The sequence below is a fragment of the Carlito syrichta genome, unplaced genomic scaffold (assembly GCF_000164805.1).
Source record: "Carlito syrichta isolate Samal-C Ts95f unplaced genomic scaffold, Tarsius_syrichta-2.0.1 Scaffold120527, whole genome shotgun sequence".
Taxonomy (NCBI): Eukaryota; Metazoa; Chordata; class Mammalia; order Primates; family Tarsiidae; genus Carlito; species Carlito syrichta.
Window position 1 is genome coordinate 44787 of NW_007064623.1, and position 14809 is coordinate 59595.

The 14809-nt window shown below is 46.5% G+C and overlaps 1 protein-coding gene across 2 annotated transcripts in view; it reads right to left on the minus strand.

The window, feature by feature from the left end:
- Positions 1-5845, minus strand: part of PRRC2B (proline rich coiled-coil 2B) — a 46276-nt gene extending 40431 nt beyond the window's left edge. For both annotated transcript variants that reach the window (XM_008048109.2, XM_021707581.1), the window contains exons 1-2: positions 5759-5845; positions 2241-2433 (exon numbers count right to left, since the gene is read on the minus strand). In XM_008048109.2, coding sequence (XP_008046300.2) covers positions 2241-2396 — 156 coding nt within the window. In that variant the 5' untranslated portion in view covers positions 2397-2433; positions 5759-5845. The remainder of the gene's footprint in view (positions 1-2240; positions 2434-5758) is intronic.
- Between the last annotated feature and the right edge of the window lie 8964 nt (positions 5846-14809).

Here is a 14809-nt window from a genome sequence, read left to right on the forward strand (position 1 = left end):
TTCAGTACATGCCTGCACAAAAACATTCATGCATAGCAGCCATGACTCCCTCCTTCAGATAACTTCCTAAAAATGAAATACAAGACTCATATGGTAGAGGTACACTGTCATGACTTTTCATGTGCCTTTCTAAACTTCCCTGAGATTAGTTGCCATTTTACAGACTCAGTGTTCTGTAAAATATTTAGTCGATCTTTTCAGAAATTTGGTCAGAAGATTCTGTGGATACAAGGCCCAAGTATGGTAGCTCACGCCTATGATCCCAACACATTGGGAGGCCAAAGTGGGAGAACTGCTTGAGCATAGGAGTTCAAAAACAGACTGGGCAACATAGCGAGACCCTGTTTCTACCAAAAAAAAAAAATTAGCTGGACATGATGGCACATGCCTGTAGTTCCAGCGACTCAGAGGGCAGAAGCGAGAGGATCACCTTACCCGAGGAGCAACCCCAATATATGAACGAAAGTTAGATTAATTGCAGAGTAATTTCCAAGAGGAGCAGCGCTATGTATATTTTGTTGCATTTTTCTGTCCCCTGTACCCAGGATAGTGCCTGTCATGTAACAGGCACTCAATGAGAAGACACGGAGTTAGGGGTATTTTCATGTTGTAAGATGTAGACCAGGAGCCCTTTAAATTGCCAAGTGCACTGAAAAGGGCATGCTTGCCAAGTGTACTCCAAGTCATGCCTCGTGCTGCCCCAGCCCTTCCCTCCTGATCATCCCGTCCCAAGGTCACAAGGGCACAGCAAAGCAAACTGGGCATCGGGTGCCGGGGTGTCATGGTGGCTCAGCGTGGATGATCAGAACTCGGCAAGGTGAGAACTCATAAGAAAAGACGGCCCAGCAGAAGAATGCAGGGCATTCTGGAGTGGAAACAGTGACATCTGAGTGGCAAACTGGGCATTCTGAGCAAGGAAGAGAGAGTGGTAGCCGACAAGTGGTCACATATGGGCAACTGACCAATGAGTATAAACACAGGGTGATGGGAGACGCATTTCTCCCTTTGAAAAAAGGAAAAAAAGCCGGGCTCGGTGGCTCGGCCTATAATCCCACGCCTTTGGGAGGCTGAGGTGAGTTGATTGCCTGAGCCCGCGGGTTCAAGACCCGCCTGGGCAACTTGGCGAGACCTCATCTCTACAATAAATCAAAAAATCAGCCAGGCGTGGTAGCGCATGCCTGTAACTCCGGCTACTACTCCGGCTACTCGGAAGGCTGAAGCGGAAGGATCGCCGGAGCCCAGCAGGTCAAGGCTGCAGTGGCCAGGAGCGGTCACTGCACTCCAGTCTGGGCGACACAGTGAGACTCCAACTCAAAAAAAAAAAGAAAAGAAAGAAAAAGGGAATTACAGCCGGGCTCGATGGCTCAGCCTGTCCATCCCAGCACTTTGGGAGGTCGAGGCGAGTGGATTGCCTGAGTCTGCAGGCTTGAGACCAGCCCAGGCAACTTGCCAAGACTTCGTCTCTACAATAAGTCAAAAATTAGCCGGGCATGGTAGCGCATGCCTATAGTTCCGGCTACTTGGAAGTCTGAGGCGGAAGGATTGCTGGTGCCCAGCAGGTCCATGCTGGGGTAGCCGTGAGTGTGCCGCTGCACACAGACAACACAGTGAGACCACTCTGCACACGGGCAACAGAGTGAGACTCCAACTCAAAAAAAAAAAAAGAAAGGAGTTGCAGACAAGCACAGTGGCTCACACCTGTAATCTCAGCACTTTGGGAGGCCGAGGTGGAAGGATAGCTTGAGCCCAGGAACTCAAGACCAGTCTGGGCAACACAGCGAGACTTTGTGTCTAACAAAAAAATCAAAAAAATCAGCCACCGTGGTGGTGTACGCCTGTAGTCCAAGCCACTGGGAAGGCTGAGGATGAAGGATCACCTGAGTCCTGGAGGTCAAGGTTACAGTGAGTTCTGGTCATGCCACTATACCCCAGCCGGGGTGACAGAGTGAGACTCCGACTAACTCGTTCATGCAAGTATACATACATACATGCAAATTTTTTAGAAAGCCCACTCAGGACTGTTCAGAGATCCAGTCACAAAACACAGTGATGCACACGTGACAGGAGCCAACAAGAGGCCCTGCTTTAGTCTTTGTCCTGGAACTCTGGTCTGAACAAAGTGCAAGAGGGAGAGGAGGAGAGGGAGGACAGGGGAGGGAGGGAGAAAATGTATGTGCGTGTATGCACATGTGTGTCCCAGCTCATCACCCAGACTCAGAACCTCCCCAGGGTCCGTGTACCTGGTAGTCAGAGCCCGATGTCCAACCATGAAGCTTCCTGGAGGGTGGTTGCGGCTCTGGCGCCTTCCTAACAACTCGGGACACACCCGCTGCCTCAGCCCAGTCCTTGCCTTCCTCCTGGGTGCGCTTGGCATCAGCACTGTCTGCAGAGCTCATGGACAACTGCCGCTGCCGCCTGGGGTCCCAGCTGTTCCTGGGACAAAGCACACTCCATGTTACGTGATACGCTTTCCCAGTCAGGCTAAGCATGCCTAATCTTGCCGGTCAGAGGCCCTTGGAATGCCAAAGTTGACCAGTTCGTAGACCGGTGTCCTTCACCAAAATAGACCCCCACTCCACCCTTTGTGTATTAACTCCAAAATTAAGCATCGACACTTATCAAGTCACCCTTATACGCAAAGCTCCAGGCAGAATGTGTCACATTTATTATTTCATTGACTGCAAAAAAAAAGTCCCCACTACCTCTATTATACAGAGTTAACAGCCAAGTCTCACAGAGATAAAGGGAGTCGCCCTCACAGATCTGAAGCAGGACTTAGAAGACGGTGCCCTGAGGGTATGCTGCATAAAGAAGGCCCTCGATAAACACTCCGAAAGGAGAGATGGCCCACTGAATCATGGGTAAGAAAAGGAGCAAGAGATTGCTGGGTACAGTGGCTCATACCTATAATTCCAGCACTCTGGGAGGCCAAGGAGGGAGGATTGCTTGAGCCCAGGGGCTCCAGGCCAGCCTGAGCAATACAGTGAGACCTTGTGATTACAAAAATCAAGATATTAGCTGGGTGTGGTGGCATGAGCCTGTAGCTCCAGTTACTCAGGAGGCTGAGATGGGAGGATCGCTTGAGCTTTAGCAAGCCATGATCGTGCCACTGCATTCTGGCCCGAGGGCAAGAGTAAGGCTCCAGCTCAAAAGAAAAAGATGAAAAGAGCAAGGCACACGCAGCATGGAAAAGACGTTCAGGGGAACCTGGGCAAGAAAGATCTGTGCCTTGACTTGTCCCGGTGGAAGCACAAACACCGGAGCAAAACTCAGATGTGCACATACAAGTGCCTGGAAACAGAGCAGAACGTCAGGGAAAGCAGGATCAGGTACGGGCTGATCCGGGTGCCTGCGGGAGTCCATGAACACTCGGGGACGGGGACGTGGATGTGGAGGGAGGACGGGCCAGGTCAGATGGATCAGACAAGAGAAAGAACAACGATTGCTGGGGACTCAGACTTGGCTCAGTGAGAAATAGAGACCACACGAAAGTTTCCAAACGGCAGAAAAGATCCGTTTTGAGAGGATGACTGCAGCAAAGTATGGAAGATAGGCAGAAGAAGGTAGGAGGAAAGGAAGGAGACAAATTGGGTCAGGTCCGGGAAAAAAAGGAGGCTGGTCCTGATGGCCTCAGAGACAAGATTCACAAGCTAATCACACACAAGAAAAGAAAGATGACAAAAAGACTTGGGCCAGGCGTGGTGGCTCACGTCCACAATCCCAGTCTTTGGGAGGCGGCCAAGGTGGGAGGACTGCTTGAGCCCAGGAGTTTGAGACTAGCCTGGGCAACGTCACAATATCTTGTCACCACAAAAAGAAAAATTTAAAAATTAGCTGCGTGTGGCACATGCCCGTAGTCCCAGCTTCTTGGAAGGCTGTGGCAGAAGGATCACCTGAATTCAGAAGATCAAGGCTGCAGTGAGCACTGATCGCGCCACACCACTGCACTGCATTTTGGGCAACAGAGTGGGATTCCTACTCAAAAACAGAAACAAACAAACAACAAAGATGATGACCTGGAAGCCTGTGTTGAGTCTCAGGAGGAGGCAGCTTGGGCACTGTAAATTTGACGTGTCCTTGGTCAAAGCCAGGTCCAAAACCCATGTCTAATTCCTTCCTGTGAATATTCAATTCACATCGCAAGAAAGAGACAAGGAACAAAGTGTCCTATGGTTCCAGTAAGGCTCTAGGATTTTATGTCTTCGCCTTTGATTTAGATTCTTGATCACATCTCCTTCCGAGCACAGTGTTCCAAGAGCTGACCCACAGAGACATCCCAAATGCATCCAAAGCTTCAGTTGAAATCAAAGAGCATGAAAATAAATTACAGAAGAATCAGTGAGCTCATTTGTTGTGTACATCAGAGAAGAGTAGCAGACAGTTGTTACCAGTTCCTTCCAGAAAAGGGGCATTGGTGGGAAGGATGGAATATGAAAAGGCCTCACAGATTTGGCTGTGCAAACATCCCATTACTGACAGGAAAACGGACAAAGAGAAAAATATGTACAACATAACAAGCATTAATGTCTAAAGTATATCAAGTATTTGTCACATTTTAAGGGAAAGCACAATGATATATGTGTAAAAAAGGCCAGAAGTGGCCGGGCTTGGTGGTTCAGCCTGTAATCCCAGCATTTTGGGAGGCCGAGGCGAGTGGATTGCCTGAGCCGGCGGATTCAAGATCAGTCCGGGCAACCTGGCAAGACCTTGTCTGTACAATAAAATATAAAATAGTTGGGCGTGGTAGCGCGCATCTGTAGTTCTGCCTACTCGGAAGGCTGAGGCAGAAGGATCGCTGGAGCCCATAAGGTTGACATTGGGGTGGCCGTGAGTGTGTGTGTGCCACTGCACTCTAGCCAGGGTGAAGGAGTGAGACTCCAACTCACAAACAAACAAACAAAAAACTCCAACAAACAAACAAAAGGCCAGGAGTACTGGAGCACACCTATAATCCTAGCACTTTGGGAGGTGGAGGCTCCATGAGTGTGCTGCACTATAGCCTGGGGGACAAAATGAGACTCCAAAAGAAGAAAAAAAAAGTATAAAGGAAACAGGAGATCCTACAAAGGAAAACATTCTTATTTGCTAGAACTCAAAACTGCAAAGGACAGCCACCACGGGTATCGTTTTTGAAGTCCTAGCCAATGCCACTCGCACCATGACAGCAAATAATGGAGGGGCGGGAGTACAAGGCAGTGTTTCCCAAAGGACACGGACTAAAGCTCGTCCAAAAAAATGACAAGAACAAGGAAGAGATGAACGTGGTCGAATAAATTTGGAAACCTGGCATCGCCCCTGCACACCACCTCCCTCACCGCCCCCCTCAACCTCAGGCATGTTCGCATGTCCAAGGCTCAGACAGATCTTGGAGTAAAGAAAGAACTTGAACCCAGCAGGGTGGTCTCCCAAACGTGCATGGTACACTCAGGGACACACAGCACAGTGGTGAAGATGCTCATGAAACACAGGACGTGGTCAGCCTGGCTGCGAGCCCTGGCTCCACTCCTTACTGCTGTGCTCAGTAGCCATCATGCCCAGGGCGCGACAGAAACAAGGCCTGCCCTTCAAGGCTGCTGCGGGAACCAGGAAGTGCGCGTGGCACCCGTCGGCTCACACCCTGCCGGGAGCAGGGGAGGAGCCTTACCACTTGGGCCTGCCGTCCAAGCAAGGCCTGCCCTTCAAGGCTGCTGCGGGAACCAGGAAGTGCGTGTGGCACCCGTCAGCTCACACCCGGCCGGGAGCAGGGGAGGGGCCTTACCACTTGGGCCTGCCGTCCTTCACGACTTCGTCCTCCTCTTCATCATCGCTAAACTTCAGTTGCTCAGAATAGTCCACTTCTTCCTGGAGACCTACGATCACAGGGGGGCCCAGGAAGAATGAGACAGAATGGAAAGGACAGTGGGGCCCTGGAACCATGGGAGAACTCCCTTTGGTTAGGAATTATGCCGCCCCAACGGAGGCACTGGGTCAAGCACCCAGCTACCACCCCGGACAAAGGAAGGGCAGCTCTGGCTTCCAGGAAGAGTAGCAGAACTGCCAAAGTAGCTTGGCTCCTGGGAGGCTGAGGCAGGAGGATCGCGTGCGGACAAAAGTCAAGACCAGCCTGGGTTGGCAACAGAGTAAGACCCGATTTCTTCAAACATAAAAAGAAAGAAAAAATCTTGGTTTGACAACAATTCTTACATCTGGACCAAAAAATCCAAAATTTTTCTGAGATGGCATCTCACTCCGTCACCCAGACTAGAATGCAGTGGCATGCTCACAGTCACCACAGCCTCAACCTGCTGGGTTCAGGTGATCCTTCTAAGTAGCTGGAACCACAGGTGTATGCCGCCATGCCCGACTAATTTTTTGCCTTATTGTAGAGACGAGGTCTCACCAAGTTGCCCAAGCTGGTCTCGAACCCCTGGGCTCAGGCAATCTTCTCGCCTCTGCCTTCCCAAAGTGCTGGGAATACAGGCATGAGCCACCTCATCTGCCTAGGACAAAATATTTTTCAAAAAAATTTTTTTTACTAGTTGGATTCTCACTCTGTCGCCCAGGCTGGAGGGCAGTGACATGCTCACGACCACCGCAGCCTCAAACTGCTGGGCTTAAGCGATCTGTCCACCTCAGCCTTCCAAGTAGAGGGAATCACAGGCGTGCACTACCACGCCTGGCTTATTTTTTGATGTATTGTAGAGACGAGGTCTCACCAAGTTGCCCAGGCTGGTTTCAAACCCCTGGGCTCAGGCAATCCTCTCGCCTAGGCCTCCCAAAGTGCTGAGATTACAGGATTGAGCCACCGTGCCTAGTCTTAAAACGTATTTCAAGGCAGAGTGAGCAAAGCAGGCAGTACCGAGCTGAGAGCCTACCCTTGCAGTCAGAGGCTTGGTCTGTGAGAGTTGACGCTTGCCACTTTGCCCCAGGCACTCCCCATTCTGAGTGCTTGGGTGGCAGAATGTGATCATCAACTCAGTAGCACGAAAACAGAATATAGTAGCACCATACAACGGGGTAATTATTTGGCCATAGAAAAGAATGGATACAAGACAAGGTGTGGTGGCTCATGCCTGGAATCTCAGCACTTTGGGACGTGGGAGTATCCCTTGAGCCCAAGAGTTCGAGACCATCCTGGGCAATATAATGAAACCTTGTCTCTACAAAAAAAAATTTTTAAATTAGCTGGGCATGGTGGCGCATGTCTGTAGTTATAGCTACTCAGGAGGCTGAGATGAGAAGATTACTTGAGCCCAGGAATTCAAGGCTGCGGTAAGCTGTAATTGTGTCACTGCACTCCAGCCTGGGCAACAGAGTAAGACCCGCCAACTCAAAATAAAAATGAACACCAAAAAAAGAATGGATACAGATACATGTTACAACACAACTAACCTTGAAAACATTATACTAAGTGAAAGGAGCTAGACATGGAAGGGTATATATTGTATGATTCTATTTGCAGGAAATATCTAGAATATACAAATCCATAGAAACAGAAGGTAGACTCGTGGCTGTCACGACTGCGGAATAGGAGTAAGCCAGTCAGCTAACAGGTATGGAGCTTCTTTTCTGGGTGATGGAAACATTCTGAAACTGGACAGTGGGGACGGCTGCACAACCTTGTGAACACACCAAATAAAAGGCAGAGATAGTGCAAGTTGCAACTGTAAGCTGTCTGCTAAGTAATCACTTTAAGACAAACACATGCAGCACAATTCACAGTCACAAAGACATGGAATCAACCTAAATGCCCATCAACTGATAGATGGATAATGAAAATACACAGACATACATACATGCCACAGAATACAATTCGGTACTCATTATTTCGTAGTGAATAATCTGCAATAAGGTCCTCTGCAGCAAACCAGCTGGAATTGAAGACCGCATCCTAAGTGAACTAACGCAGGAACAGAAAACCAAACACCGCATGTTTTCACTTACAGGTGGGAGCTAAACTAAGGGCCTGCAAAGGCAGAGAGAATGGGATCGTGGACACTGGAGACTCAGAAAGGAAAAGGATGAAAGCTCACCTGTTGGGAACAATGTGCACAGGAGGGGGCGGTGGGTCCACTTAGCCCAGACTTCTTTGCCACTATACAATGCAACCATGCAACCAAAAATTTTGTGTACCCCCTAAAGCATTAAACTAAAGAAAACAAATAAATACAAACACAAATGATTGAAAATAGAAAAAGATGTTTCATGGAAACAAATAATTAAAGCCAGAACAATGGTGTGAACACAGGCTTAAACAGGTAAAATAAAAGATAAAAACATGACTAGAGGGACAGGTAGAGGTAACACCAGGAGTTGCTATATCAAGAATAACAACTATTCACCGGCCTTGGTAGCTCAGCCTGTCATCCCAGCACTTTGGGAGGCCAAGGCAAGTGGATTGCCTGAGCCTGCGGGTTCGAGACTAGCCTGGGCAATTTGGTGAGACCTTGTCTCTACAATAAATCAAAAAAAACTAGTCAGGCATGGGAGCACACGCCTATGGTTCTGGCTACTTGGAAGGCTGAGGCGGAAGGATCGCCTGAGCCCAGCAGGTCAATGCTGGGGTGGCCGTGAGCATGCATGCCACTGTACTCCAGCCTAGGCGACAGAGTGAGACACCAACTCAAAAAAAAAAAAGAATAACAAACCAACAAAATTAAAGGGAAAAACAGATAAACCCATCATTAGAGTAAGGAAGTTTAACACTTCACTTCCAGGAACTAATAGAATCAGACAAAACATCAGGAAGTATGTATGGTCTGAACACCACCATGAAGCAACCAAAGGGACATGTACAAAAACACAATACCCAACAACTGTAGAGGCATATTTTTTTTCAGGTGCACTTGGAAAATTCTCCAAAATACATCATATCCTAGTCAAAAAACAAATCTCAGTAAGGTGACAAGAACTGAAATCATGAACATGCTCTCTGACCAAAACTTCAAGTAGCAATCTAGAAATGCCCCAGTAATAAAAATGAGCAGATCATTCTGATGTAGAAAGCAATCCTACAGTGGAAATAATAAAGCCAAAAGGTGTTATTCTGTAAAGATTAATAAAACTAATAATTCCTTGGCAAAATGGAACAAGAGAAAAGAAGACACAAATGACCAAATCATCAGCAATTAAAGAGGGTACATCAATACAGACCCTACAGACATCAAAAGGATAAAAAACGATTTTCAACAACTTCATGATAATACATTCAACAACTCAAAAGAAATGAAGACATTTCTTGAAAAACACGCAACTTACAAAAAAGCTAACACAGGAAATCTGAGCAGCTCCTTAACTAATCAAAGAAATAAAACTATTAAAAATGTTTCCGGAGCCAGGCTCGGTGGCTCAGCCTGTAATCCCGCGCCTTGGGACCCTGAGGTGCGTGAACTGCCTGAGCCCACGGGTTTGAGACCTGCCTGGGCAACTTGGCAAGATCTCATCTCTACAACAAATCAAAAAATTAGCTGGATGTGGTAGCGCGCGCCTGCACTTCCAGTTACTTGGAAGGCTGAAATGGAAGGATCACCGGAGCCCAGCAGGTCAAGGCTGTGGTGGCCAGGAGCGGCTACTGCACTCTAGTCTGGGTGACAGAGTGAGACTCCAACTCAAAAAAAAAAAAGAAGAAAGAAAATGTTTCCACAAAGAAAACCCAACGGCAAAACTGTTTCAGAATTTTATCAAACGTTTAAGAAAGAAAAACTATCAATATTACAAATCCATAGGAAAGTAGAGAAGGAAGGAACACGCTGACTCAATTTTATGAACCCAACACAACCTGGTCCTAAACCTGACACAGATATTAAAAGAAATTACAGACCAATATCCCTTATGAATGAATCTTAATAAAACACTAGCGAACTGAATCTAGGCATACTCAAAGATGGGGTTCATTCTAGAAATGCAAGGTTGGTTCAGCATTAAAAATACATAAATCGACCAGGCTTGGTGGCTCAGCCTGTAATCCCAGCACTTTGGGAGGCCGAGGTGAATGGACTGCCTGAGCCCGCGGGTTCGAGACCTGCCTGGGCAACTTGGCGAGACCTCATCTCTACAACAAATCAAAAATTAGTCGGGTATGGTAGCGCACGCCTGTAGTTCCAGCTACTTGGAAGGCTGAGGCGGAAGGATCGCCGGAGCCCAACAGGTTGAGGCTGCGGTGGCCGGGAGCGGCCACTGCACTCCAGTCTGGGTGACAGAGTGAGACTCCAACTCAAAAAAAAAAAAAAAATACATAAATCAGGTCCGGCATAGTGGCTCACGCCACTATGAGCCTAGCACTTTGGGAAGTCGAGGAAGGAAAAACACCAGGAGTTCAAGACCAAACTACGCAACTTAGTAAGACTCCATCTCTAAAAAAATAAAATAAATTAAATTAAAGTAAAATTAGCTGTCCAGGCTGGGCAACAGAGTGAGACTCTGGGAAGGAAAGAAGGAAGGAAGGAAAAAAATAGCAGGACATGGTGGTGCTCGCCTGGATTCCCAGCTACTCAGGAGGTTGACACAGGAGGATTGCTTAAAGTCCAGGAGTCTGAGGCTGCAGTGAGCTATAGTCACACTACTGAACTTCAGCCTGGGTGACAAAGTCGTTGTCTCAAAAAATAAAAATCAATGCAATCTACCATATTATTAAAACACTGGGGGCGCCAAAAATGTATACGCATTTTAAGAGATGTTATCTATGTACTACTTTTCTAAGTTGAATTGAATTATGAAAGCAATGTATAGTATGACGTTCGCTCAAAAGATAGCGTTAATCAAATGAATGCTAGCATCACCATGTGACAGGCAGGACAGTCAAAGAAGGGTGGAAGCACAGCTGTTGAGGAGCGCAAGACCATCTTGAAGTAGTATTTCAAATTAGAGAATGTTGCAGAAATACGACGACAATGGAGGTGTGCGTATGCAACAGAACCTCCAACGTGCCTCACAACAGCACGTATTCCTGGTAAGTTTGAGATGCATGCTACTGTGTGTGATATGCCAAAGGAAGATTCAGGAAGTCTTGCACAGCAACAAGTCATGCAGTAGTTCATCACAATCAGAAGTATCTGGATGCTGACAGTAACTACTCTGAGTATCTCTTGTCATTGCAGAAGTCCAACAAGACTTCTGTTATCAGTAAATATTGAGTCTTACACTTTTAATAGGCTTTTCCTTTTTTTTTTTTTAGTTGGATTCTCACTCTGTCACCCAGACAGGAGTGCAGTGGCATGCTCCTGGCCACCGGCAGCCTCGACCTGCTGGGCTCCGGTGATCCTTCCAACTCAGCCTTCCAAGTAGCCGGAACTACAGGCCCGCGTAGCCACGCCCAGCTAGTTTTGGACTTATTGTAGAGACGAGGTCTCGCCAGGTTGCTTGGGCGGGTCTTAATGCCACGGGCTCAGGCAATCCACCTGAGCCTCCCAAAGTGCTGGGATTACAGGGTGAGCCACTGAACCCAGCCGACTTTTCCTTTCTTAAAACCTTTTTTTGGCACCCTCTTTATAAAAGAAAAATCATATGATCATAGGCACAGGAAAAGCACTGAACAAAATTCTATGCCCATATGTAACTTAAAGAAACAAAAATGTTCAGCAAACTAGAAATAGAAGATAACCTCCTCAACCTGATAAAAAGCATCTCTGCAAAATCTACAGCTAGCACTATATTTAGTGGTGACACACCAAACACTTTTTTCCTAAGAAAAAGTTTCTTTCATTCAAAGAAGAATTTGAATTTAATATCACACTAGAAGTACCACAGCACAATAAGGCAAGAAAAAGAAATACAGTCCCCTAAACATGAAACTTCAAGCTGTGAACTTTCAAAGAAGTAGACATGCCTTCACATGTCCAACCACATAAGTTGGTTCACATGTCTTGGCGAACGTTGTCATATATATGCAGCTTCTACATGTGGATGGACTTTTGTGTACTTTACTGTACTATTTTTTTTAACTTATTACTTGTGTGAAAAATACTATAAACCTATTACAGTATAGTACTATATATATAGCTGATTGTGTTCGTTGGGCACCTGGGCTAACTTTGCTGAACTTATGAACGTGCTCTCAGAACAGAACTCATTTGTATTTAGAGGACTTACTATAAAAGGCACAATCTGAAAATAAAGATGTAAAACTCTCCCTTATTTGCCAGCGATATGATGGTTCACATAGAAAACTCTAAGAAATCAAAAAGTATTCAAACTAATGAGCGTGTTCAGTGAAGTGTCCAATGCAAGGTAAATACATAAAGCCTCAACCGTCTTTCTACATGACAGTAGAACCTTGAAAAATAAAACTTTTTAAAAATCAGGTCTATTTGTAGTAACGTCAATAAGTCTAAAATATTTAAAAATAAATTTAACAGCCGGGCTCGGTGGCTCAGCCTGTAATCCCACACCTTTGGAAGGTTGAGGTGAGTGGACTGCCTGAGCCCGCGGGTTCGCGACCCGCCTGGGCAATTTGGCGAGACCTCATCTCTACAATAAATCAAAAAAATAAATTAGCCGGGCATAGTAGCACACGCCTGTAGTTCCAGCTACTCTGAAGGCTGAGGCGGAAGGATCGCCGGAGCCCAGCAGGTCAAGGCTGTGATGGCCAGGAGCGTGCCACTGCCCTCCAGCCAGGGCGACAGAGTGAGATTCTAACTAAAAAAAAAAAAGAAAAGAAAAGAAAAGAAAGAAAGAAATTTAACAAAAACATTTAGTTCCTCTACACTACATACTGTAAAACTCTAAAACAAATAAAAGCCCTAATAATTAGAGATTCACCATGTTCCTAGACCTGAAAATTCAAAATTGAAAATGTGCTGGGTACAGTGGCTCATGCTGGTAACCCCAATACTTTGGGAGGCTGAGGCAGGAGGACTGCTTGAGCCCAGGAATTCAAGACCAGCTTAGGAAACATAGTGTTACCCTGTCTCTACCAAGAAAAAATTAACCAGGCATGGTGGTATGTGCCTGAAGTCCCAGCTACCCGAGAGGCTGAGGCAGGATTGCCTGAGTCCAGGAGGTTGAGCCTGCAGTGAATCATGATCATGCCACTGTACTCCAGCCTGGGTGACAGAGTGAGGCCTCGACTCGGGGAAAAAAAAAAAGAAAAAAAAATTTCAGATGTCACTTATCCCAATATAGATTCTTGAATCCTAACCAAAATGCTTGCAGGCTCTTCGTAAATACTGACAGGTTGATTCTAAATTTATATGGAAATGCAAAGAACTTAGAATAGTCAAACAATCTTAAAAAAGAACAAAGTTAGAAAACCTACACTACCTAAATTTGAGATTTACTCTAAACCTACAATGTAGTATTGGCATAAGGAAGAACAAGTAGATCAACAGAACAAACAGTGTCCAGAAATAGGCCAACGCTTTTATGGGCAGTCGATTTTTGGCAAGGGGCCAAAGTAAGTCAATAGTGAAAGGAAAAGTCTAGTCAACAAATGGTGTGGGGGATAAATGGCTGTACAGAGGAAAAATACAAACCTCAACTTCTCCATTATTACCATACACACAAATCAATCCAACGTAGACCAAAGACCCAAAGTTAATAGTCAAAACTGTAAGCCTAGGAAAAGCAAAGACCTCTTTGGACAGGACACAGAAGTGAAACCATAAAATCCAAATTTATAATTTTTTTTTGAATTGGGGGTCTCACTCTGTCACCCAGGCTGCAGTGCAGTGGCACAATCAAGGTTCACCATAGCCTCGACTTCCTGGACTCAGGTCGTCCTTCTGTCTCAGCTTTCCAATTGGCTGGGACTACAGGCATATGCCACCACACCTAGCTAATTTTTAAAATTTTTTTGTAGGGACATGATCTCACTATGCTGCCTAGACTGGTCCTGATCTCCTTTGCTTAAGCAATCTTCCCACCTCAGCTTTCCAAAGTGCTGAGATTACAAGAGTGAGCCACCATCCCTGGACTCCAAATGTATAAATTAAACTCCAAGCCAGGCTCGGTGGCTCAGCCTGTAATCCCGTGCTTTGGGAGGCTGAGGTGAGTGGATTGCCTGAGCCCACGGGTTCGAGACCCGCCTGGGCAGCGAGACCTCATCTCTACAATTTAAAGAAAAAAAAAAAATCAGCCGGGCGTGGTAGCGCGTGCCTGTAGTTCCGGTTACTCGGAAGGCTGAGCGGAAGGATCGCCGGAGCCCAGCAGGTCGAGGCTGTGGTGGCTGGGAGCATGCCACTGCACTGCAATCTGGGCGACAGAGTAAGACTCCAACTCAAATAAAAAAGAACTGAAAAATTTACTTGATCCTGTGACAAATCTGATTTGCATTTTTATCTTATGACAACCAACTCTCAACCCAGTGTTTCTCAACTGTTGGCCAATTTGTACCTGAAGTAGCACTTGGCAATATCTGGATGTTTAGTTGTCACAACTGAGGGGTGGGAATGTGCCTTTGGCATCTAGTGGGTAGAGGCCAGGGATACTGCTCATGTCCTACAATGCACACAAAGCACACACACACCTTGCCACCACAAACAATACAGCCCAAAAGTCAATAGTGCCAAGGTTGAGAAATCCTGCTCGACCTCAGAAGCAACACTAAGATAGTTCAGAAAGGACGTGAATCTGACACCCCCGCAACCCTTCACCAACTTGCAGAGAGACAAGATGAGATTTGTTTTGGCACTATGCTTCAAAACTTTCATCACACTTTTATCAAATATCCTCCATAGGAAGATTTCTAGGGAAACTTAATTACTCCCAGAAAACATAAGAAGCTATTAGCAGGTGAAGCAACTTGGCACTGCCCACAGATGACAATGAAAAGAGTCACAGCCGGGCTCGGTGGCTCAGCCTGTAATCCCAGCACTTTGGGAGGCCGAGGTGAGTG